General features: G+C 51.8%; 1 protein-coding gene across 5 annotated transcripts in view; it reads left to right on the top strand.

The window, feature by feature from the left end:
- The first annotated feature begins 5,608 nt into the window (after positions 1 to 5,608).
- SPTBN2 (spectrin beta, non-erythrocytic 2) overlaps positions 5,609 to 24,971 on the top strand; it is a 43,595-nt gene continuing 24,232 nt past the window's right edge. Inside the window, exons 1-10 of one of the 5 annotated variants that reach the window (XM_016921315.4) lie at positions 6,160 to 6,277; positions 12,990 to 13,080; positions 13,168 to 13,346; positions 18,446 to 18,597; positions 19,032 to 19,205; positions 20,021 to 20,112; positions 20,257 to 20,337; positions 20,682 to 20,797; positions 23,414 to 23,526; positions 23,674 to 23,861. In XM_016921315.4, coding sequence (XP_016776804.1) covers positions 13,190 to 13,346; positions 18,446 to 18,597; positions 19,032 to 19,205; positions 20,021 to 20,112; positions 20,257 to 20,337; positions 20,682 to 20,797; positions 23,414 to 23,526; positions 23,674 to 23,861 — 1,073 coding nt within the window. In that variant the 5' untranslated portion in view covers positions 6,160 to 6,277; positions 12,990 to 13,080; positions 13,168 to 13,189. Of the gene's footprint in view, positions 5,698 to 6,159; positions 6,278 to 12,897; positions 13,081 to 13,167; positions 13,347 to 15,503; positions 15,986 to 18,445; positions 18,598 to 19,031; positions 19,206 to 20,020; positions 20,113 to 20,256; positions 20,338 to 20,681; positions 20,798 to 23,413; positions 23,527 to 23,673; positions 23,862 to 24,971 lie in introns of those variants that run through there. The other 4 variants (XM_063783122.1, XM_016921313.4, XM_016921317.4 and 1 more) reach the window with 4 other exon arrangements.

Genomic DNA, 24,971 nt, shown 5'->3' with positions numbered 1-24,971 from the left:
GACAATCCAGTATGGAGTGCTCTCAGAATGCCCCTGTCCCAGACTTGGAGCTCAAGGAAGGCTTTCCAGAGGAAGTAACATCTAAATTGATACCTGAAGGATGAGTAAACATTGGGTGAATGGAAGAGGAAGAGCGATTCCAACCAGAAGGAAGAGCATGCTCAAAATCCCATAAACATTGGGGAAACTCTAAGAGGTTCCTTATGGTGAGGACACAGAATGCCAAGTGCAGAGTGGTGAAAGACCAGGCTGGAGAGGTAAGCAGGGTGTGCAAACTTTGTTAAGAACTTTGGACTTTGTCCCAAGGGCAGTGGGGAGCCACTGAAGGGTTTCCAGAAGAGGAATGATCTGTCTGATGTATTAAAGAGACTACTCTAGCCGCACAGTAGATAAGATGGCCCAGGAAGAGTGCAGAGAAAAAGAAAAGGCCTAGACAAAACACCACCATCAATAACAAAATTAAGCGACAAGCAGAAAAGGAACTCACAAAAGAAACAGAGAAGGGACCACAGGGGTTGAAGGAAGACCAAGAGAATGGCAACCCCATAACAAAAGAAGAAAATTTCAAGAAGCAGGGCATAATTAGGGTCAATTGCTGCCAAGAGGAGAAGTAAGACAGCAATTGGAAACTAACAGCTGGATTTTGCAATAGGATTATTGACAACCTTGTTGAAAGCAGCTTTAGAGTGGAAGTTCTGTTGCATTGGATTAAGTCAATTGTATCAATGCTCATCTATCCCCTTCAATTACCATCTATTTCTACACTGATGTATTCCAAATGGGTATCTTAAGTCCAGACCTCCCCTTTAAAGTCCACGCCCATATACAATTGACTACTCAATATCTCCACTTGATTGGTTCAAAGATACCTCAAACCTAGGTTCCAAAACCAACAATCTCTCCACCCAAACCTGGTTTTCCTGGAGTATTCCTCATCTCAGCAAATAGTAGCTCCATTATTCCAGTTGCACAACTCATCCTTGACTAACCCTTTTTCCTCACCACCACCCCTGTATCTATCCCATCACCACATCTGGTTAATTCTTTCAACCTGTGCACTCCATCTCCACTGCCAGCAACTGAGTTCAAGCTACCATCTTCTCTGTCACCCTACCCACAGTGGTAGCCTCCTAACTGGTTTCTCACACATCTTTGCACCCCTCCATAGCAGCTGGAGTAACCTATTCCCCCCATAGCAGCTACAGTAACCTTTTTAAAATACAAAGTTGATCCTATCACTTCCTTATTTCAACCTTTCAGTAGTCTCTCAGGGCTCTAAAGGTGAAAATCAAAATTCTTTAAATAATGACATAGAAAGCTCTGCATGATCTAGCCCTTGCCTATCTCCCCAGTCGCAATTCTCTACACATTCCCTCTTCCCCTCTGTTTTCCCTGCACCCTGGTCTTTTCTCCATTTCTTTTGTATTGTTTTTTTTTTTTTTTTGGTTGGTTGGTTTTTTGAAAAAGAGTCTCACTCTGTCCCCCAGGCTGGAGTGCAGTGGCACAATCTCAGTTCACTGTAGCCTCCGTCTCCTGGGCTCAAGAGATTCTCCTGCCTCAGCCTCCCGAGTAGCTGGGATTACAGGCACTTGCCACCACGCCCAGCTAATTCTTGTATTTTTAGTAGAGATGAGGTTTCACCATGTTGGCCAGGCTAGTCTCGAACTCCTGACCTCAGGTGATCCACCTGCCTCAGCCTCCCAAAGTGCTGGGATTACAGGCGTGAGCCACCGCGCGCGGCCTCTTTTCTCCATTTTTTTTTTTTTTTTTTTTGAGAGACAGAGTCTTGCTCTGTCGCCCAGGCTGGAGTGTAGTGGAATGATCTCAGCTCACTGCAACCTCTGCCTCACGGGTTCAAGCAATTCTCCTGCCTCAGCCTCCCGAGTAGCTGGGATTACAGGCGCATGCCACCACGCCCAGCTAATTTTTTTGTATTTTTAGTAGAAATGGGGTTTCACTGTGTTAGCCAGGATGGTCTCAATCTCCTGACCTTGTGATCCGCTTACTTCAGCCTCCCAAAGTGCTGGGATTACAAAGTCGTGAGCCACTGCACCCGGCCTCTTTTCTCCATTTCCAATGTACACCATGTGCCCTGCAACATCAGGCCTGTTAGCCATACGCTGTGTGGCTAAGAACATGGGTTCAAGGGTCAGATTGGGTTAAAATCCCAGCTCTACCCTTGCCTGGTTTGATGACCCTGAGTAAGGTACTTAATCTCTCAATGTCTCCATTTCCTCATCTGTGAAATGGGGTTAATACTTACCTCTTGGAGTTGTTATAAAGGATTAAATGAAATGTTATGTGTAAAGTATTAGAAATACAGTTCCACGTTAATGTTAGTAACAGCTATTATTATTCCCCACTCTGTCTGGTTAATGCTTCTCATATTTCAGATCTCAGCTCAGGTGATCTGAGGTTATGACTCTGTTCAGTTCTCTCTTAACATCCTGAACTTTTCATTCATAACACTCATTATACTTTGTGGTTATATATCTGATGGGTTATTTTATTAATGTCTGTCAATCCCACCACAGGCTCTTCCAAGAGAAAACAGACAGTATCCATTTTACTCATCATTATATCCCCAGATCCCAGCACAGTGCCTGGTATATAATTAGCCATATAGTTTTTGCATAAATATTTGATTGAACAGGGGCGAGGAAGTGAAGCCAATGAGTGCAAATGACTCAGGAAGACTGTGAACATAAAGAGCAAGGGGAATGCATGGAGGGAAATCGGGGCTTCTTGATTATTTTTTAAGCTGGCAAATGCTTGAGCATGTTTAAATGCTGATGGGAAGGAGCCAGCTGAGAGAGAGCAGTGAGGGCTGTGAGGCTGCGGAAGGGGATGAGACTTAGCATAGGAGCCAGAAGAATCCATCTTAGGTGGAAAGAGGGACACCTCTTCCCTGGTATTGAAACAAGAACTGAGAATTCGGCTATGTATGTATGTTTGGTGGGCAGAGCCAAAACCTTTCCATGAATCTTGGTAATGTAAGCAGCAAATGTGGATTCACTGAGAAGCTCAACAAACTTGGTGGATATCATTCCATTCGCTTTTGCAACTCAAATAAGGAGGAACCAGATGTTTTCTTCATCATTGACTGTACTGGTTCACTACAGAGCAAAATAACAAGTTTCCAAAGCAACCCAGTCACAGAGCTGAGATAGGCGATCTCAGTGTTCTCTTTATTCAATGTGCTTCCTCTCCAAATCGGGAAACAGTATGGGAAATAATACGGTAAAATTATAACGGCTGATACTGATTAAGTGCTTACTATGTGCTGCATATAATTCATTTACCTGCAATAATTCATTTGATGTTCCCCACATTATGGTGCCATTTTACATGTAAGGAAACTGAATCCTACGGAGGTAACTTGCCCAAGGTCACATAGTCAGTGGGTGGCAGAACTACGTTTTAAACCCAAGGAGTCTGACTCCAAAATCAATGCTTTTAACCATTCTGCTATACTCACTGTCTAGCAGAGAGGAAAGAACATATTAGGATTCAGAAGACCTGGAGTTTCTACCATGAACTAATTCTGTGAACTTGTACATTCACTTAGGTGTCTGAACATTAGTCTGTTCATCAATAGAATAAGAATGAGAATGTTTATCTTACAAGGCTTCTTGAAGGATTATGAAATGCTGAAAATAGGAAATTACAAAAGATATTATTTTGCTAATCATAAGACTTAATACCCTTGACTTCTAATTGGGTCACGATATTATAGGCTGTCATTGAGACCCTTAGTTCCCGTAACCAGTACAGCAGCAGCAGCTTGGTGGTTCCAGTTCCTTTGGCAGGGCAGCTGATTCTCTATTTTTTTTTTTTTTTTTTTTTGGAGATGGAGTCTCGTTCTTGTTGCCCAGGCTGAAGTGCAGTGGCACAATCTCAGCTCACTGCAACCTCTGCCTCCCGGGTTCAAGCGATTCTCCTGCCTCAGCCTCCTGAGTAGCTGGGATTTCATGCCCACCACCACGCCTGGCTAATTTCTGTATTTTTAGTAGAGAAGGGGTTTCACCATGTTGGCCAGGCTGGTCTTGAACTCCTGACCTCGCGATCCACCTGCCTCGGCCTCCCAAAGTGCTGGGATTACAAGGGTGAGCCACTGCGCCTGGCCATGGGCAGCTGATTCTCATCCCATCGGCTTTAATGTCCCTGACCAAGTGTCCCTGATGACCATCATGCACAGGTTGGTGCCTCCTTCCCCCGAACCAACCAACACATAATCCTACCTCTGGGAAGAGTTGCAGTTTATGCCCTTGTTTCTTTAATGCCATTGCCTGAAAGAGTGGCTATTAAAAATAATAAATAGCCTCAGGCCTGGCACGGCAGCTCACATCTGTAATCCCAGCACTTTGGGAGGCTGAGGCAGGCAGATCACCTGAGGTCAGGAGTTCAAGAACAGCCTGGCCAACATGGCAAAACTCTGACTCTACTAAAGATACAAAAATTAGTCGGGCATGGTGGCATGCACCTGTAATCCCAGCTACTCGGGAGGCTGAGGCAGGAAAATTGCTTGAACCCGGGAAGAGGAGGTTGCAGTGAGCCGAGATCAAGCCACTGCACTCCAGCCTGGGTGACAGAGCTCGTGCTCTGTCGACTCCGTCTCAAAATAATAATAATAATAAATAGCCTCAAATGCAGCTAACTGTGAGGTACACACCAGAAAGCCAGTTCCAGTTTCGTGGTAGAAGCACAGATATCAGAGCTAGGAGAGAACTTCAAAGTAATCTTTCAGTGGAACTCCCCAACCCTCCTCCCAACCCATTTTATAGACTAGGAAAACCAAGGCGAGGTAGATGACAGCACTAGTTAGGGTTGTCAAAACCATATCTGGAAAGTACTTCAATTGCACATATTTGTTTCAGTATGCATACCTTTTCAGAAAGGAGCAAAATCCTAAATTACCCATAAATCTATTATAAAACCTTAAATCCAATAATTCACTCAAAGCCCATTCTTTGAGTGCCCTTACTTGGCCATTTCAGGCATTCCCTGGATAGAAACGGGCCCACATCTTCAGGTGCAGTACATAACCTAACGGCTCTGTACAAAGCTCACCCTGTTACCACTGGCTCATCTCTGAGCTGAGTTCGCTAATCTGGAAGAACAGCACCTACTTCTCAGAGCTGGAGTGGGGGTGGGAGTGTCACATGAGATGATGCGCTTTTAGCACCCACCTGGCACTCTGTGAGTTTGTCATGATTTGGGCATAATTCCTTCCTCTCCTAAGCAGGCAGCAGTTCACCTTGGTTAAGGACCTTGGACCTTAGACCACTCAGACGCTAACAAACCAAGGAGAAACCCAGCCGTGTCAGGCCTAGAAATGTCTGCCCCCACCCCCACCCCCCTCAAGACGGTGACTAGGCCGGAATTCTCCTGGTTGATAAATGAGAGGAGCTGAGAAGCGCTGAGATGCCTGTTTGGAGCATCTGATCTGTAGAAGGCGAATCTTCACTGTGCCATGGAGATGTTCTGGGAGGGAGAGCCGGCCCAGCTGCCTGAAGGAGGACGCGAGAGCGAGGGGACGGGTGAGAGGAATGCTTAGCGGAGACGGACTGGAGGTGCCCGGAGAGGAAAGGGGAACGGAGGCTGGATCTCGGGAAACCTCGTCGGCAGTGTCATTAGAGGAAGGATCGCGTGTCTCGGGGATACGGATTTTGGAGGAAAAGCAGAATAGGGACAAAGGTGAGGTGTCCGAACCGGGGAGATCAAGACCTGTAAGCTGTGGTGGGGGACCCAGGGACCAGCGAGGACGGGAAGGCGGGGTTTTGGGGGGAACCCGCACGGAAGGTGGCTGGGGGTCGGCAGCCGGCCTCGGAGCTGCCGCCGCGTTCGCCCCGAGGCAGGTCAACTACCCCGGGCGGGGAGCGGCGGGGAGCACCGAGAGGGGCCTCGGTTGCCATGGCGCTGGGCGGGGAAGGGGCGACTCGGGCCCCTCCCAGAGCCCCGCGGGGCCGCCGGCTCCAGATGGTCCCGGGCCTCCCGCGGGAGCCGGCGGCCTGCGGCAGGGGGAGGCTATTGTCCTCCTTCCGCGGCGCCGCAGTCCCGCCGCTCGCGCCCGCGCGCCGCCGCCACGCGCCCCGCCGCCGCCCGCCCCGCGCGCCCCCCGCGCCGCCTGCGCCCCGTGACAGCGCCCGCCCGCCGCCCGCCGTGCGCCCGGCCGCTGCCTGCAACCGCCCGTCGCGGCCGGGCTGCGGGCGCGGCAACTACCGGTGCGCCCCCGCCCGCCGCGCCCCCGCCCGCCCGGCCGCGGCTCCGCGCCGAGGTAGGTGCCGGCGCCCCGCCCGCTTTGTCCCGGCCCGCGGGGCGGCGCGCTTTGTCCGGCCGCGTGCGGTCGGCGGGGTCGGGGTCGGGGTCGGGTCCCGGCGGCCGGGGTGAGCCGGGGCGGGAGCAGGCGGGGACGGGACGGAGAGGGTCCCGTGCCAGCCACACAGGTACCGGGATGAGGGCAGTGGGGGCCAAGGCCGGGCGGGGGGGACTCGGCCTCTCTGGAGCCGGGAGAAGAGTCTGGAACAGTTAGGGCTGACGGACACGTTCGCGGCGAGGCTGGGAGCGGGTCTGACAGCGCCGGCCCCTCGCGTCGCCGGGGCTGCGGGGCGGACGGGCCGGCGCCGGGCCAGGTGCTGGGGGTGCGCTCGGCCGCCTCTGCCCGGCGGACTGCGGGAGCCCGGCTCCCTCCTCCCCGGAGCCGCGTGGGCTCCTCCTCGCCTCTTTGGCAGCTGGCTCCACGCGCTCCCTTCTGTTCCCCACAGTGTGTGGGAGAGGGGCACGCGGTTGGCTGTGGTGGCCGGAACTGGCCCGGGGAGAACGCAGACGCTTCGGGCGGCGGGGAAGCGGCCGCGTGCGGCGTTTCTGTGGCCAGGAAGCTGATAGGGCTGTGCGGTCCGCCCCGCACGGAACTACCCAGCAAGGCCTGCTCGCGGGGGTGTTCCAGCTCCGGTGCCACAGTCGTGATTTACCTTCCACTCGCTTGGAACTTTACCCCATTGACCCCAGGACATTGCATGCTTGTGTGAGGTGCAGGTTTGCCCCGGTCTTAACCTGCTACATGTCGTCTGCCCTCCCCCTCTCGGAGCAGCCACAGTTCCAACGCTGGAGAGCCCGGGGGTTTCAGGTATGGGCAGAGGTAGCAACAAACCAGTTTTCCTTGAAGGTGAAGAGGGGCAGAGTGAGTTCCAAATATGTGTCTTAGCTTGAGGTGTGGGGCAACCTCTTGGCTTATTCAGAAAGGCAAAGGATTGGCCGAGGAGAAGGTAGGATGGAGTTTACATTCTTCCCTTAGAGAAATTGATGTGACCCCGGGTTGGGGAAGGGAGATAGCAAGGGAGTGAAGAATCTGAATATTTGAATAAATCTGCCATAACTGGAGGATTCTAGAAGAGAAAATAAAATTTCAGTCCCCCTCTTCAGCCCAGTTCCTAACTTCCTCCGAGGGAATTGATCAGGAACACAGTCTGAGAGGTGGGTCGGGGTTTTGCTGTTCCTTCCTTCTGCCCTGGGCCCATCTTTCTCTTGCCTTCCTGGGGGCCCTGAGCTGATTTGTGACTTATTTTTCGTTTTATCTCTCTGCCAGTCCACCTATTTATACTTAGAAGCAAATAAGATTTGAACTTTGCCAAAGTCCCCATTTCTTCTAATCTATTATTCATCTCACTGTCATTTGTTCAACTCTGCCTTCCCGTGACTTCTCTAGCTCTGCCGTTCTCCTCCCGCATATCTGCGGTTCGCTGTTGGGGCATCAGCACTGTTTCTTTCATTACCTGTGGTACCTACTCCATCTTCATCTTCCTCTCCCATCGCCTGAGCTCCTGAGGGGAAGTGATATTTGAGTTTAGTGTGGGGTAGGGCCTGAGCAGACCTAGAAGCTAACCCTGGGTCACACTCACCCCTGAAACTTTGTGTCTTCTCAACACTCATGGCTCCTCTAACCAATTCCAGCTGCTTCTCATCTTTGGACAAGGGTGGCCCTCAAAGTGTGGTCCCCAGACCATTAGCTTCAGTGTCACCCGGGAACAGGTTAGAAATGCACATTCCCAGGTACCACCCCAGAAGTGCTGAATCGGAAACTGGGGGATGGGGGGGTGACCTGTGATTTAACAGTCCTCCAGGTTGTTGTGATTCATGGAAGTTTGAGAATCCCCAGACCTGAGCTGTTGAGCTCAACCCTGAAAGTATTCCAGCCCAGGAGCAGGTCTTCTCCAATCCCGTGTTCATTCTTTCCTTGAGCTTCTCTCTAGTCCTAAGAAAGACATTAATTCCATGGCCAAAAAAAATGAATTATAGTCAAGTCATTCAATATCTCTTTATTGAATATCTATTGTACTGAGTCTGGAAAAACACCAAAACGAGTAAGACAGCCCTTGTCCTCAATGAGTTAAATGTGGAGCGCGCAGAGACACGTAAACAACTAACCGTAATGCGATGTGATAAGTACAATACTAGCTGCATGCCGAAGTGCCCTGGAAGCACAGAGGAGGGAATGATCAACTCTGAGGGAGAGAAAGAATTCATCAGGAGCAGGATGTGGTGAGAGGAAGAATTAGGATACAAGGCAGCCTGTAGCCCAGGGTATAGGATTTCTAGCTTAACATGTCAGCTGAAAGAGAGGAAAACTGCCCTGGAGGATTGGCACGGTGAGCCTAGTCTGCCTCCAGCAGCGCCTGGAGTACATTCCAGCAGGACCCCAAGCCTGCAGCCGGCGGGGGTTGGCATTCTTCTAGCACTAACAGTGTAAGCTACTTGGGCCTGGCCTTGAGGTCAATTGCTAAGAATAAGGTATGATGTTACTGTAATCTGGATTAGCTACTGCACCACCCTATTGCCAGACTTCAGGAATCTGTGGAAGAGAGGACGATTGAGGATTCTCCGGCTTCAAGAGAGACAGGGGGTCATGAAGCTGGGGGGCTGCTGGCCGACTGAGGAAATGTGAGCATGGAGACCCTGGTCATAGGTGAGGAATGATCTACTCAGTGGCAAGAAACCAGCGCTGGATATGTGTAGGAGAAAAGCAAATAGAAATCAGTGGGAATCTAGAGATGGCAGCAGGGGACACAAACTGAGAACACAGTATATTGTCCAAAAGGCCAGGGAGCTACAGAGCCAGAATGCTTGGAAACCAAGACCTAGAGACACAAAGGTAACAGAGCCTCAGAGCCACATGCTGAACAATGCCAGAGAGCACCATTCACATGGAAGGCTGTGGAGTTGCAACATGGTGGCCCTGTGGGGGTCTGTGATCTAAGGACACCAGTGTCAGCTTGGTTCCTGATCCATATCACAGCATTTCTGGAAACTCAGGACACACAGCATGCATGCTTCAAATTCAATTTGGGGAGAGGAGCATTTAAGTGGCTGAGGTTTTATTTGGGGGAAGAGGAGGTTCTAGCTCCATACTTTCTCCTGGTAATGGTAGGAATCCGCAGAGACATTCTAACAGTTGGACTTCCCTGGAGGGTCTGGCTCCCAGTTGGGCCCCTTTGTAACTTTAACAAAACCTCCAATTCTGCATTTCTCCTGAGCCCTACTTCCTACCACCAGGGCTGTGGTCTTGGCAGTCTCTGGTTCTGGAAAGGAAGGAGGTATGGAGAAGAGAGAAGTGATGGGTGGTGAGACTCGGGTAGGTAGGGAGGTGTGTGCCCATGGACACACAAAGGCAGAACCTTTCTGGCTTCCATCATTAACTGGTTCCATGAAGCTGAACCTGACCTGCTTGAAGGCCAGGGTTGTCTGCCCCTCCCCTTGGGAGGACCAAGTTGGATCCCCAAAGATAAGCCTAAGCAGTCCATGTTTAGGTTCTGTGAAGCTTACAGGGGCCTCAGAGCTACTGTGGTTTGGAGACAGGGTCAGATGGTTAGCTTCTTTGAGTTTCTGCTCTTTGTGGAGTACAAAGATATGAGGCAGGGTTTGCAAACCTCAACAGTTGGGGCCAGGCAGGTAACATAGATATGTGAAGTGGCTGAGTCTGTAGACCCATCTAAAGGAATCCAAATCAGTCTTTTTTTTTTCTGAGACAAATTTCACTCTGTCATCCAGGCTGGAGTGCAATGGCGCAATCTTGGCTCACTGCAACCTCCACCTCCTGGGTTCAAGCAATTTGACAGCCTCAGCCTCCCGAGTAGCTGGAACTACAGGCACCTGCCACCATGCCCAGCTGATTTTTTGTATTTTTAGTAGAGACGGGGGTTTCGCCTTGTTGGCCAGGCTGCTGTCGAACTCCTGACCTCAGGTGATCTGCCCACCTTGGCCTCCCAAAGTGCTGGGATTACAGGCGTGAGCCTCCGCACCCGGCCAAAAAATCAGTCATTTAAAAATAGCTTATTGGCCTAGCAAAACACTCCTGGGGGCTAGCCTTGGTAAGTTTGTGACTCCTAGTAAGGGGTCATGGAAACCGAAGTGGGGGCAGGGTGGAACTTGGGTGTAGGCATTTTTGTGGGCAGGTCTGTGCAGAGAGAGTTTGAGTGCTGGAGATGTCCATCCCAGAGCTGAGCTTAAGTGTGGCTGCTGGTTAGGAAGCACTAATCTGAGAGGCCGAGAGAAATGGAATTACACTTGGTCCTGAGGTGTGGACTACTTTCCCGTCTAGAAGCTGAGAGTATTAGGTGACGCTAGTTCAGGTCATGCCTTGCCCACAGCACTCTTTACTCAGGGTGATTCAACTCTGCCCTAGAATATATTTTTATATAAATATTTACAGAACAAATCCAGAGAATCTGTGGGGAGAAATGGTGGATTTTGAATGAGAAGAGTCCTAGGCCTCGTAGAAATTAAGCTCCCTTTCCTTCTACAGGGAATTAAAGCCCAAATCTACAAGCCTTAGACCTTAGCTCTCTTGCATCTCATTAATGCTCCTCCCAAGAAAAATCTTTGTGCACATTTTCTCTTTAGGAGAAAGGGGAGGGGCAGACAACCCTGACCTTCAAGTAGGTCAGGTTCAGCTTCATGGAATCAGTTAATGATGGAAGCCAGGTTCTGCCTTTGTGTGCCCATGAGTCTCACCACCTACCTGAGTCTCACCACCCAGCACTTCTCTCTTCTCCAGACTTCCTTCCTTCCAGAACCCGAGACTACCGAGACTACAGCCCTGGTCCTAGGAAGTAGGGCTAGGAGAAATGCAAAATTGGGGGTTTTGTTAAAGTTACAGACCCAGTCCCCTCCTCCTCTCTTGAATGCTGCTGAATGCTAAATTACACAAGAACTTTGGACAGTAGAGGTTTTTTTTTTTTTATCCCCAGCAGATATTCTGAACCTCATTTTTTAGTTTTGAGGACAGAGTGTGTTTGCGTAAGTTAGAGCCGTAAGTAGTGCTGGTCCACATTTCCCCAGCCTGGGCCCTAGGCAGGAGCCACGGCTGCTCATCCGTCTGGGATGAGCCTCTAAGATGGTTGAGGAACCTGTGTATGTTCTATGTTCAAGAGGCTGCGATTAAGAGCGTGTCCCCCAGAGTCAGAAAGAACTTTTCAAAGCCCGGCACTGTTTCTTCTGGCTGTGTCACCTTGAATCAGTAACTTAATGTCTTTTTTTTTTTTTTTTTGAGGCAGAATCTCACTCTGTCTCTCCCAGGCTGGAGTGCAGTGGTGCAATCTCAGCTCACTGCAGCCTCCACCTCCTGGTTTCAAGTGATTCTCCTGTCTCAGCCTCCCCGGTAGCTAGGACTACAGTCGTGTGCTACCACGCCCAGCTAATTTTGTATTTTTAGTAGAGATGGAGTTTTACCATGTTGGCCAGGCTGGTCTCAAACTCCTGACCTCAGGTGAGCCACCCGCCTTGGCCTCCCAAAAGTGCTGGGATTACAGGTGTGAGCCAATGCCCCCAGCCAACTTAATGTCTTTTTTTTTTTTTTTTTGAGACAGTCTCATTCTGCCGCCCAGGCTGGAGTGCAATGGCGCGATCTCGGCTCACTGCAAGCTCCGCCTCCTGGGTTCACGCCATTCTCCTGCCTCAGCCTCCCGAGTAGCTGGGACTACAGGCACCCACCACCACACCCAGCTAATTTTTTGTATTTTTTAGTAGAGACGGGGTTTCACCGTGTTAGCCAGGGATGGTCTCGATCTCCTGACCTTGTGATCCGCCCGCCTTGGCCTCCCAAAGTGCTGGGATTACAGGCGTGAGACACCGCGCCCGGCCAACTTAATATCTTTTGTGCAGCTTCCTCATCTATGAAATGGGGACAACAGTGGGCCCTCACCCCACAGGGAGTTATGGTGACGTGATGCATGTCAATGGCAGGGATATGTCACAGCCGACATTTATTGAGTACTTACTAACATTCTCTGTGGCAAACCAAAGGAAACAAAGCGGAGAGAACCATACTGTGTCCTCCTTTGAACTCCTGGGCACTTGCTAAACAGCGTATCAGTCTTCCTGGTGTATCATAACTTTTTCTTAACTCAAGAGCAGAATCTAGGTCTTTTTTTTTTTTTCTACAAGTCTCACTCTAAGGTGCGCCCAGGTTCAAGCAATAATCCTGCTTCAGCCTCCTGAGTAGCTGAGATTACAGGCGCCTGCCACTACGCCCAGCTAATTTTTTGTATTTTTAGTAGAGATAGGGTTTCACCATGTTGGTCAGGCTGGTCTTGAACTTCTGACCTCAGGTGATCCACCCACCTCGGCCTCCCAAAGTGCTGTGATTACAGGCGTGAGCCACCGCGCCCAACGAATCTGGGTCTTTTTCTCTCAACTTGCCTACAGGGTATAGTAGGCCATCTTGGGTTGATCATGGGCTCAAAACAGTTTGTAGAAGGAAAGAATGCCACTTTCTAGTCATTATTGCCCATGGGGCCCCATATGTGCTGCCTGCATTACCCTGGGCTGCACCCTGCTGTCTGAAGCACTGAAGCCCATCACCCCTTTCTTCACCCCGCAAACCCGTCCCTCTCTGGCCCGAAGTCGTTGGAGCCTTTCCTGACCACCGCATTGCTCTGAGCTGCTGCTGCCTTCCTGCTTCACTTTCTGTGCTTCTGATGTATTCCCGTCCCCAGGCTTCCCAGGTGGCTTCCCCTCTTCCCCTGGGGGCTGATTTCCACTGAGCAGCCAACCGCAGCCTCTGGCCACAAGGAGAGCGGAGCACAGGTAGGGCAAGAAGACAGAAGGCCCCGGTGGTGAGTGGAGGGCTTGGTGGTCCCTGGACACCCCTCACTGGCCACATTCTCCTTGCAGGAGCAGGAAGCCGCCTACCACCATGAGCAGCACGCTGTCACCCACAGACTTTGACAGCTTGGAAATCCAGGGCCAGTACAGTGACATCAACAACCGCTGGGACCTTCCTGACTCGGACTGGGACAATGACAGCAGCTCGGCCCGCCTCTTTGAGAGGTCTCGAATTAAGGCTCTGGCAGGTGAGGTCAGAGGAGGGTCGAGGTGGGGGGATGCTGGAGGAGGCTTTGTCAGCTCGTCATGAAGAGCCCTTTAACTTTATGGGAAGACTGACTTTTCTTTCTAAGTGGGAGACCCAGAGCACTCTATCAATTCCCTGGTCCCCACATCCAGCCTCAAGAATAGGCTCCAGGCCATTCAGAACTTTCCCCAGCTCTTTCCCCCAAGCATAGAGACGCTTCACTGGCCCCTGGACTGGCTGAGCTGACTAAAACAGCTTCCCTCTCTGGCCTCAGCCCCCGGGTCATGTCCCTTCATCCTTCGGCACTCTTGCTCTTGCCACTCCTTTCTCCGCCTACCTCTCCCTTACCTGTCATGCCCTTGTTGTGTCTTCTTTGATTTCCACTGTCATTTCCCACACCTGTTCCCAGTCTATTATTCCCCTCTGCTCCCTCCCCACCTGTTCCTTCCACCTGCCGCCTGTTACTCCCATTATCTCATCTGCCTGTTCCCTGAAGCAGGTTCCCTCCACCCGCTGCTGCTGGTTTCTGCAGCCGCCCATTCTCCCGGATGTGCTCTCTGCCTGCCTTGGCTCCTACTCTTCCCTACAGCCCAGGGCCTGGGCTCTCCGCTCTGAGCGGAAACTCGTCCAACGGCCTCCCTGTCTTCCGGGGGAGGAGTTGTCATGGCAACAAGAGTGCGGCTGCCACCTGACACCACCAGTGGCTGGCATGGGGCTGACTCACCCACACACCCCAAGGCCACCCACCCCGTCTGGCTTCCTCCTCCATCCCACTCTTGTCATTGCCATTGACCTGCCGGCTGCCCAGCCCAGCCCAACCCAACCCAGTCTGAGAGGTCCCAGCTACTCTCACCGAGAGGTGGTGCTCCGAGTGGGGGTGGGGGTTGGCCACTAGAAGAAGAGAGACTCCAAGGGGGAGGTTCCCAAACCTGGCCACATGTTTTACAGGATCACCCAGGGATGTTTTTTACAAATACAGGTTTCCAAGCCCCTCTCTAGACACAATAAGTTAGAATCTTGGTCCAGAACTCAGGATTTTTCAAAAGCTCCCCAAGTGATTCTTTTGAGCCAGCTCAGCACCAGTCTGAGGACACCCTTGTGGCAGCCATAGCTTCCCAGGACCCCTTCTCATTTTCTCCTGGGCCTCTCTGTCCTTCTGGTTGGGTCTTCAGGCCGGCTGTGAAACACTCCTACCAGTGCGTCTATACATCAGAGAAGACAGAAGGTGTGGGTTATGGAGAATGTCATGTTTGGGGAAAATGTTCCTGGCACTCTGGTTTTGGATTCATGTAGCCTCTAGAACTGTCATGATGTCTATGTGTGTACAACATGTGCCACCCACCATGTTTGCACACATGACAAATGCCATCCAGGACTGTCACCATGCCTGTGTACATAGGACACATGCCTCCTAGGACTGTCACCATGCCTGTGTACATAGGACACATGCCACCCAGGACTGTCACCATGTCTGGCTGCACATAACTTGGGCCACCCAGCACTGTCACCATGTCTGTGCACACATCTGTGCGACCTCATGCTCTCATTGGGTGTTTATCTCCACCACCGAACTGGGCTCTCCTGAAGAGGCAGCTCTGCATGGGATTTGCCTAGCACTGTGTCTCCAGCCAGTAGGTGTCAAATAAACACTGAATGAATGAAGATGGGGAAGGGCAAGTGTAGGCTGCATGTGACAAACGCTGAAGCCCAGAGGAAGGGCGCCTGGTATATGTGCCCAGCAGCGGGGCGTCTGGGGGCAGGGATGGCCTGGTGGAGGATGGCCCTGGTGGGCCAGAGGGCAGGGAAGGGGCTGGCACTGGAGGTGGTGATAAGCAAGTGGAAAGGATGGTAACAGCCCCCGTTTCACAGATGAGGGAGTGAAGGAAAATGCCTCGCACGGTGCCTGGCTTTTCCTCTTTGAGGATTTCCTCGTTTCCAGATTTCTCTTTGTCTGTTTCTGAGCTGGGGCTCAAAGCCCACACATCCTGGAGAAGGACCTCCCAGAGTCACCCAGAGAGGGGTCGCCCTCGCTGTTCCTGCAAACCTCTGGGAAACAGGAGTTTGCATTGGGGGCCCCTCTCGTGGGTCCTGTGCATTGTTAGGTAACTTGGGGCCTGATGGGCGGGTCTTGAAGGCGCTGGCAGTGCCCTCCTCCGCCGCCCCGCAGGGCCTGGCCCTGCCCCCGCCGGCCACGCTCCGCCTCTCTCCCCTCCCCAACACTGTCCAACCTGTTTGTCTGGAGCCGCCTGTCTCCTCTCACCACAGCCAGGCGTGCCCCCACTCTGTCTCAGGAGTTCGGGACACCCCGTAACTCTTTTTGCCACTCCTTGAAATTCCCACCATTCTTGAATCCCCTGACGCTGGACTCCAGCCTGAGGTTCCACTGGGGAACAGAAACTGGCCCCCTGCCGGCGGGGAGCATGGACTCTGGGCCCTGGGCTCTGTAACTAGCAGCTGGCAGCATGAATGGGAACGGAGTGAGCAGGGTGCACGGGAACGGCCTGCATGAGGCCAGCGAGTTTTACTATGAGGCTGTGGAAGGGGCCCACAACCCCGGGGGCCTCCTGCTTTCACCAGCTGCCTTCATCAACCCTGCTCAGTATGCCAGCGTGCTGGAAGGACGCTTCAAACAGCTGCAAGGTGAGGCCCGGGGGCCCCCTGTGGGGACGACTGCGCCTGGGCGAGAGGGACCTGGGTGTGGGGAGAGTGGCCGGAGCTGAGGACCTGGCACGGGACACAGTGTGACTCCAGTGTTTGTGTTGGGAGACAACGTGATGCAGCTTAGAGGGGATAATTACAAGAGGCCGGAAAATACACAGATGTCAACGGAATGGGGAAAGGCTTGGACCTGCTGGCAGGGACCGTGTATGATGGCATGGGTGGGTGTGACTGCCGGGCCTTGGGGTGCTGCATGGAGCAAAGGCAACCAGCCATGGAGGGCGTGGGGGTGCCAGCACCCGGGGAGGCGCCAGCAGTGCCTCTGAGGTGGATCCGGATCTGGCGGTGGAGCGCTCGCCAGGACAGTTAGTGGAGGCGGAGGGGTGAGCCAGGCCCAGGGACCTGGAGATTGTGTTTTCCAGGCTTCTGAGCGTGTGTCTGAATGTGTACACGGGGGCAGTGTGTGTGGAAGCAAAGGGAGTGTCTCGAAGGAGAGGATCTGTGCAAACAGGCCCAGGTAGATGTCTGCGCAGGTGTGTGTTCACTCTGGCACAAGTGCTTAGGTGTGTTTTTGGGAATCACTGTTGTGTGTGTGTGTAAGGATCTAGGGATGCTGTGGGCGTCTTGTGACGTGACACTTGGTTTCTGGTGCTTGGCTTTGCCCATTTTCCTCCTAGTTGCCACTAATTCTGTGTCTTCTGACTGTGTGCCAAAAGGGCCTCACCCCAGGGTGCCCAGCAGTAGGGCAGTGCCCCTGGATCCAGCAATGGCCTGTGACCCAGGCTCCTCCTGGCTCAGATGGGGCCTGTAGACCTGCCGGGAGGCCCCAAGGCACCTTGGTTTCATGGGTGCTGGGGAGCATGGGGCCGTCCCATGTTATTAGGACCCCAGGTTTGGTGCCGGTATAGTGGCTGGAGGTGAAAGACACGGAGCGACGTGGGTGTGTTGCTGTGTCTTATGGGTGAGGTGCTTAGGAATGTGAGATTAAGGGATGAGTCTTTCCGGTTTCTGAGATGCTGGTGCTGAGACGGAAGCAAAAGTGACTCTTCAGACCCCAGCCACTTGGGTTGGGTCCTTGCACAGGGCTCTCTGTGGGAAAGTGGCAGAAATCCTCATCACCAGAGCAGTTTCTGATACTTTCACTTTGTCACTTAGAACGTTCTTAATTTTTATTTTCCTACGGAACCTAGTACTTACTTCCCCTCTTCAGTAGCTTCCCTCCCCTGTGGGCTGGGCAGCAGGGCATTGCCTAACTTTTTTTTGAGATTGGTACCTAACTCTGCCTGGCTTTTTTTCCCCCATGTTTCCTGGTCTCACTGTTTTCCCAGTTCCCAACTCTCAACATCTTGTTCTTCTAAGCAATGGGGTGTTTATGTCCTGGAACTGGATCCCCTTGCAGCCAGCTGAATGTACCGTCCCCAACCCCCAGAAGCAGAGGAGCCTGCCTTTTCTTTAAGTTATCCAAGGACAGTAAGCTGACTCAGGAGGCCTGCAGCCTCTATACCATCAAGTCCTAATGACTGCTTGGAAGAGCCGCTGCAATAATTTTAGCCCACACCCTCTCCTTTGTCTGCAACCAAAAGAGAACAGCCATACCTCCCACCGGCCTGGGCAGCTCTTGCTCTCCTTCGGGCCAGATCACACCACTTTATAACAGCAGCTCACCAAGGAGCCATTTTGTGCCAGGCACCAACTAGTTGTTTTATATACCTTATCTCATTTAATCAACACAATGACCTGTTGAAGTAGAAAGTGATGTTCCCATTTTACAGATGAGACATTGGGGCTCTGATGAATGAAGTCACTTGACCAGCATTCCACTGCTTCCACGACTGCCCCATCCCAGCCCCTCCCTGCATGTCCCATGGTTTCTGAGGATGAAAGGTCTTCATCCTTTCTTCTCAAAGCCTATTTTCTTTTCTTTTCTTTTTTTTTTTTTTTGAGACGGAGTCTCGCTCTGTCGCCCAGGCTGGAGTGCAGTGGCACAATCTCGGCTCCCTGCAAGCTCCCCCTCCCAGGTTCACGTCATTCTGCCTCAGCCTCCCGAGTAGCTGGGACTACAGGCGCCCGCCACTACGCCCGGCTAATTTTTTGTAATTTTAGTAGAGACAGGGTTTCACCGTGTTAGCCAGGATGGTCTCGATCTCCTGACCTTGTGATCCGCCCGCCTTGGCTTCCCAAAGTGCTGGGATTACAGGCATGAGCCACCACACCCAACCTTCAAAGCCTATTTTCTGTCTTTCATCTTTCTTCTTTACCTTGCTTATGAGCTCATTGCAAGTTACGGGCTTTCCTCCCGGTCATCTTCCTTCCCTTCCTCCTCCTTAGAGGACCCCGCTTCCCATCTCTCAGGCTTCTCCATCCCCCACCCCTGCCAACTGGTGTTTAGAAGCAGGCATACTGAACTCAAGGGACAGAAATAAACCCATGTTACCACCACAGATGAACGAGAAGCTGTGCAGAAGAAAACCTTCACCAAGTGGGTAAACTCGCACCTGGCCCGGGTCACGTGCCGGGTGGGGGACCTGTACAGCGACCTCCGGGACGGACGCAACCTGCTGAGGCTCCTCGAGGTGCTCTCGGGAGAGATACTGGTGAGCTGTGGTCATGAAGGGAAGTGGGGGGGCCTCAGAAAAGTGTCCAAGGGGACCAGCTGGAAGAACAGCCCTCAGAGAGGGTGACGGCACAGGGCGGGAAGCAGTGGCTCCCTCTGCTCAGAGGATGGGTTCATTTCAAGTGCCTTTGCCACTTAGATTACATAGGAGCATTGCTTCATGGAGACAGGAACAGTGGCCCCATTGAAAACATTTCTTTTCCCACCTACTCTGGGTGCAATTAATTCCCTTGGGAATCTTAATCTGCCCAAGCCTCATCTGTAACCTCAGCTTTGGCTCCAGCCCTGGGGCTGTGCCTGTCTGTGTTCCTGAGGTAGGTCATGGGGAAGGTGTGCAAAGCTGGGCCCTGCGAAGGCTGGGGAAGAAGGTGGAAGCCCACAGTCCCGTGCCATTTTGCCTCCGTCCCTCCACAGCCAAAGCCTACAAAGGGCCGCATGCGGATCCACTGCCTGGAGAACGTGGACAAGGCACTGCAGTTCCTCAAGGAGCAGAAAGTGCATTTGGAAAACATGGGCTCCCATGACATTGTGGACGGAAACCACCGACTGACCCTTGGGCTGGTCTGGACCATCATCCTTCGATTCCAGGTACCCCAGCACACTGTCACACAGGGTGTGGTTCCTGCCCTGGCTCTGCACCGCAAGCCGTTCCTGCTGGCCCATGACACAACAAACACAAAGGTGGAGGATCTAGAACCTTATGTAGCAGCTGCCATGGCGGCGCTATCCAAGCACCAGATCAGTGGACTCCCCTCCTTCAGCAGGGTAGAAACCAGCTTGGGTGAATGTCACACCCCTGTGGCAAATTCCCTGTGTTCTGGTCTGTGTATTGGTCGTGTGCAATGGGACCAGGACCACAGGTTGGTCCACAAGAGACTGGAAGTTTTACCAACTGGTCCTTCACCACAAGGGATTTGGGAACTTCTAGAGGGTCTGGTCACTGGCACCAATCCCCTGCCATAAACTCTGCCTGCCTCCCCCAATGGAACAGTCACCCTCCTCCTCCTCATGCCCCAGTGTCCTCATGCCATCACAGCGTTCCTGATCACCCCCTTCCTTCCCGGGTTCTGTCGGCTTCACCTTGGAGAGCCAGCTTTTAGAGACCTTGGAGAGCCAGCTCTCAGAAAATGTTCACTCTTCCGCCTGCAGTTCCCCACCTGGAGGGACCAGCACCCTCCACTCAGACACACCCATTCTTCAGCATCCTACCCTAATCTGCTGCCTCAAATCCCTTGCACTCAGTGTTTTGTGGTCCCTGGCCTAGGTTGAAAGGACCTCAGGCTATGCCTGTCCACCCCATTACCACAGTCTAAAGAGCAGTTTCCTGCCATTTATCTGAGCATCTCTGATAACACCAGGAGTTCCTGTCCAGGGACTGAGGGCCCTGCTTGCTTCCTTCCTAGATCCAAGACATCAGTGTGGAGACAGAAGACAACAAGGAGAAGAAGTCAGCCAAGGATGCCCTGCTTCTGTGGTGCCAGATGAAGACTGCAGGGTGAGGACACCCTGGGCGTGTGGCACTGGAGGGTCAGTGACCCCCAGGCTGTGCTGGGCTCCAGGAACCATGAGCTGGTGACTGCCCTGGAGTCATAGACCAGGGCTCAGCCCTACTCACCATTTTCTGAATCTCTGTTTATAGTTATCCCAACGTCAATGTACACAACTTCACCACCAGCTGGAGAGATGGACTAGCTTTCAACGCCATCGTGCATAAACACCGGTGAGAAGATGGGGTTAGCAAACGCAGCAGAGCTGCTGGGTCGGCTAATGACCTGGGGTGCACATGTGGAGACAGAGATGAGATGAGCTGCACAGCAGTCAGACGGAAGGAATAGCACTCGGAGCAGAACCAGAACATGGGGGTGCAGGGCTGCGCAGAGCACTTGTGATGGGAAGCAGGGGAGGCGGTGTGGGGAGGGGCTGTAAGCAGCAGTGTGGGTTTGGGATGCCTACTTCTGGACAAAATTGGGTCGGTGACTTAGGGATAAAGATTGGTGTGGGTTTCCTCTTCCTCTTCAAGATCTCACATGTTTCTGATCCCTTCTGTCTTGCCTCCCCACCCAGGCCAGACCTGCTGGATTTTGAGTCTCTGAAGAAGTGTAATGCACACTATAATCTTCAGAATGCATTCAATCTGGCTGAAAAGGAACTGGGACTTACCAAGCTGCTGGATCCTGAAGGTGGGGCCAGAGCTATGTGAAAAAGAGGTGGTAGGGTAGAGACAGGAGGTGGACCAGTGGTTGCCAGGGGCTGCGGAGGGGGAAGACATGGAGTAACCACCAACTGATACAGGGGCTTCTTTGGTGGGGGAAGAGAATGTTCTGGAATTAGAAAGTGGTGATGGTTACACAACCTTGTAAATATACTGAAAAACACGTGGTTGCTCACACCCAGCACTTTGGGAGGCCAAGGCAGGAGGATCACTCGAGCCTAGGAATTTGGTACCAGCCTGGGCAACATAGTGAGACCCCATGACTACCCCTCCCCCCCCCCCAAAAAATGTATATCTTTACACTGAAAACCACTGAATTATATACATTGAAAGGTTGAATTTTATGGTATGACAATCATTTCTCAGGTTTTTTTTTTTTTTAACAAAAGACTGTAGGTAGGAAGAAAGGCAGCCCAGTGACAGAAAGAGCCCTGGACTGTGGGTTGTGTCCCAGGCAGAGCACAGAGGAGCTCTGTGACATACAGCCAGTGGCTAGCCTCTCTGTGGTTCAGTTTCCTCATGTCTTAAAAGAGAGAATTGGTCTCTAAGGGCTCTTCTAAAATTCTAGGATTCTAAATTAAGCTACATGTTGCTGGCCACGGTGGTACCTGCCTATAGTCCTAGCTGCTAGTGAGGCTGAGGCGAGAGGATCACTTGAGCCCAGGAGTTCTAGGCTGCAGTGGGTTATGCTGATTGGATATCCACACTAAGTTCAGCACTGGTGACCTCCTGGGAGCAGGGGACCAGCAGGTTACCTAAGGAGGACTGAACCAGTCCAGGTCAGAATGGAGCAGGTCAAAACTCCCACACTGATCAGTAGTGGGATCACACCTGTCAATAGCCACAGTACTCCAGCTTGGGCAACAGCTAGACCCGTCTCTATTTTTTTAAAACAAATTTTTAAGAAAAAAAATTAAGCTGCATGACCTTCCACTCTCACCCAGAACTGGCCTGTAGTCAGCTGACCTTGCTGATTGGTTCCTGTCATAATGCCGATGGTTCTGGTCATAATGCCGATGAGATCGATGAGATCAGTAACAGCGACTGGGCTCTTTTTTTTTTTTTTTGAGACGGAGTCTCACTCTGTTGCCCAGACTGGAGTGCAATGGCGCGATCTCGGCTCACTGCAACCTCCGCCTCCTGGGTTCAAGCAATTCTCCTGCCTCAGCCTCCTGAGTAGCCGAGATTACAGGCGCATCCCACCACGCCCGGCTAATTTTTGTATTTTTAGTAGAGACAGGGTTTCACCATGTTGGTCAGGCTGGTCTCTAACTCCTGACCTCGTGGTCCGCCCACCTCGGCCTCCCAATGCGCTGTGATAACAGGTGTGAGCCCCCGCGCCCGACTGCGATTAGGCTCTTATTTGATACCTGGTTCTGCGCTTGATGTGCTTTAATCTTCACAACACCCCTTTGAAATCAGTACTGTTGTTATCCTCAGTTTATGGAAGAGAAGATGGGGGCCTATAATGGGTAAGCAACTTGCCCAGGTCCTCCGGCAGATGGAGCTCAGATTGGCGTTCAGGCAGCCTGGCTCCAGAGCCTGTTTCCTCCGCTGCCTCTGGGAAAGTGGAGACCAATCTTGGTGCAACCAGAACAGGGAGGAGAGAAAGGCTCGCCTGCTGGAGGTGCTCCTTAAGTTCACTGGGTGGATGTTCACTGGTCTTGGCCATTTTCTCCCTGTTTTCCATTCTACCTGTAGCCCTATCACCTGGGCCTTTTTACTGCAGAATGACACGTGTCAGCGAGCTAGCAACAGACATAGGCTTCATGCAGTGCTCCTTGGAGAGCCTCTGGGTAGCATGGCTGTAATTCAGAACCTGGAAATAAAGCTAAGCATTCTGTAACTTTCCGAGATGACTTCAGTGGCTCCTGCCTGCCCATGTATTTCCAGAAATAGGCAAGAGGCTTCTGGTCTCATAGTCTTACCTTTAGGATAAAATCTGGCCTATTTAAAAGAACCCACAGATTTCAAGTTATGGTCAGCCTCAGTTGTGCGCTGGAAGCCAATTCGGCTTGAAAGACACTCCCCTCCTTGGGCCCACAGCTGAGCTTTAGGATTGAGGTTAGAAACGGCGTGATCACACCTGGAGATGGTGCTGAGAGCTGGCCTCTGTCCCCACTGAGCTGCAGGGATCACAGGGCCCATCGATCTGAGCATCCTAGGTTCAGGAGGCTTAGTTCATACCTTCCGTCCCGCTGCCCCTCAATCCATTGACTTCTTAAACATTATTCTAGCCTAAAAGTCCATGATCCATCCCCACATAGCAATGCTGTTTCTTTTCTTGCTTTTCTTCCCCAAACAACTGATTTTGGTCTCCACGGGGAACTCTGGGTAAAAGCTTCCTTGTGCTTCTGGGGTTTGTGCTCTGCTTGGAGGGCCCTCCTTGTTTCCAGGAGAAGGGGAAAAAAAGATGAGCTTTTTGGTGCCCTTTTCATTTGAATGGGTAAGTTGTCATTTTGCTCTAAAAGGAGATGGAGATATGTCAGCCTTGGAGGACTGGGCAGGCCCAGGGTTTGGGGTAAGTGATGCAAGTTATGGATGAACTTCTGGGAGGCCTGACCCAAATGGTCCTCTCTTGCAGACGTGAATGTGGACCAGCCAGATGAGAAGTCAATCATTACCTATGTGGCTACTTACTACCATTACTTCTCCAAGATGAAGGCCCTGGCCGTGGAAGGCAAGAGAATTGGCAAGGTACTGTCCATGGGCAGTAGGCATAAAGGCCAGAGGAGGCCCGGCTGAGGGGTCTTACTGCCCTAGTGCAAGGGCAGGGTGGAGCTGCAGGACTGGGCCAGGGACCCTGTGGCTGGGACTGTCACGTCCCTGTCTTCTGCCTCCCAGGTGCTGGACCATGCCATGGAGGCAGAGCGCCTGGTGGAGAAATACGAGTCCCTGGCCTCGGAGCTGCTGCAGTGGATCGAGCAAACGATCGTGACCCTCAATGACCGGCAGTTGGCCAACTCCCTGAGCGGGGTCCAGAACCAGCTGCAGTCCTTCAACTCCTACCGCACCGTGGAGAAGCCGCCCAAGTAGGTGTCCCTGGGGCCCCACCCTTCCCTGAGCTGTGCTCCCACGAGAGGAAGCCTAAATTAGCACAGCCTTCAGGGAGGGAAATTTGGCAGTACATAAATGCAGTGGAGATTTCCCGCACCAGAAGCATCCAAACAACATAGTTGATACAAAATAAAATTTTTTAATGATTAGTCGTTTTTAAAAATCATGCTGTGGGCCGGGCATGGTGGCTCACGCCTGTAATCCCAGCACTTTGGGAGGCCAAGGCGGGCGGATCACCGAGACCAGTCTGGCCAACATGGTGAAACCCCATCTCTACTGAGGTCGAGAGTTTGAGACCAGCCTGGCCAACATGGTGAAACCCCGTCTCCACTAAAAATACAAAAAAATTAGCTGGGCATGGTGGCACACGCCTGTCATCCCAGCTACTCGGGAGGCTGAGGCAGGAGAACCACCTGAACCCGGGAGACAGAGGTTGCAGTGAGCCAAGATCACGCCACTGCACTCCAACCTGGGTGACAGAGCAAGACTCCGTCTCAAAAAACAAACAAACAAACAAACAAACATGCTGTGGAAATGATTGCTATGATGTGTTGAGTCAGTGCGATCCATCAGATAAGATTACTGATCAGGTGTCATGGCAACCCAATCCTAGCATAGGATAGAGGGGACTGGACCTGACAAGCAGGTCACAACCGGCAACATGGGTGTGGCTGGTAACGTGAGAATTGCAGAGGTTCTTATCATTTCAGTATTTTAGCAATTAACTGTTCCAAGTATGTGATTGCTGTTAGGCAATTCTGTTCAGTACCTGCCAAAACGTCTGTGTTTATGCTGTCATGGAGTTCTTTTGGAGTTAATATATATCAGCTCTGAAACTAATATTAGTCCAGAAAACAATTGTTTCTATACATTCCAGGGAATGATTTAAGGTGTACCCTTTAACCTAGGAAGTTGTCTTCTGGACATTAAACAAAGATGTAGCTTCAAGGATGTTCATCAACACAACCACTAGAAAAGAAAAATAAGTCATGGGCAGCCACTGAAAATAATATTAAAGAAATGCATTTATTGACATGGAAAGATGTTCATGAAAAATAAGTGGGGGAAATAGGTTATAAAAGAAT

Source organism: Pan troglodytes, chromosome 9 (assembly GCF_028858775.2).
Source record: "Pan troglodytes isolate AG18354 chromosome 9, NHGRI_mPanTro3-v2.0_pri, whole genome shotgun sequence".
Classification (NCBI taxonomy): Eukaryota; Metazoa; Chordata; class Mammalia; order Primates; family Hominidae; genus Pan; species Pan troglodytes.
This window is presented reverse-complemented; position numbering and strand designations above follow the sequence as displayed.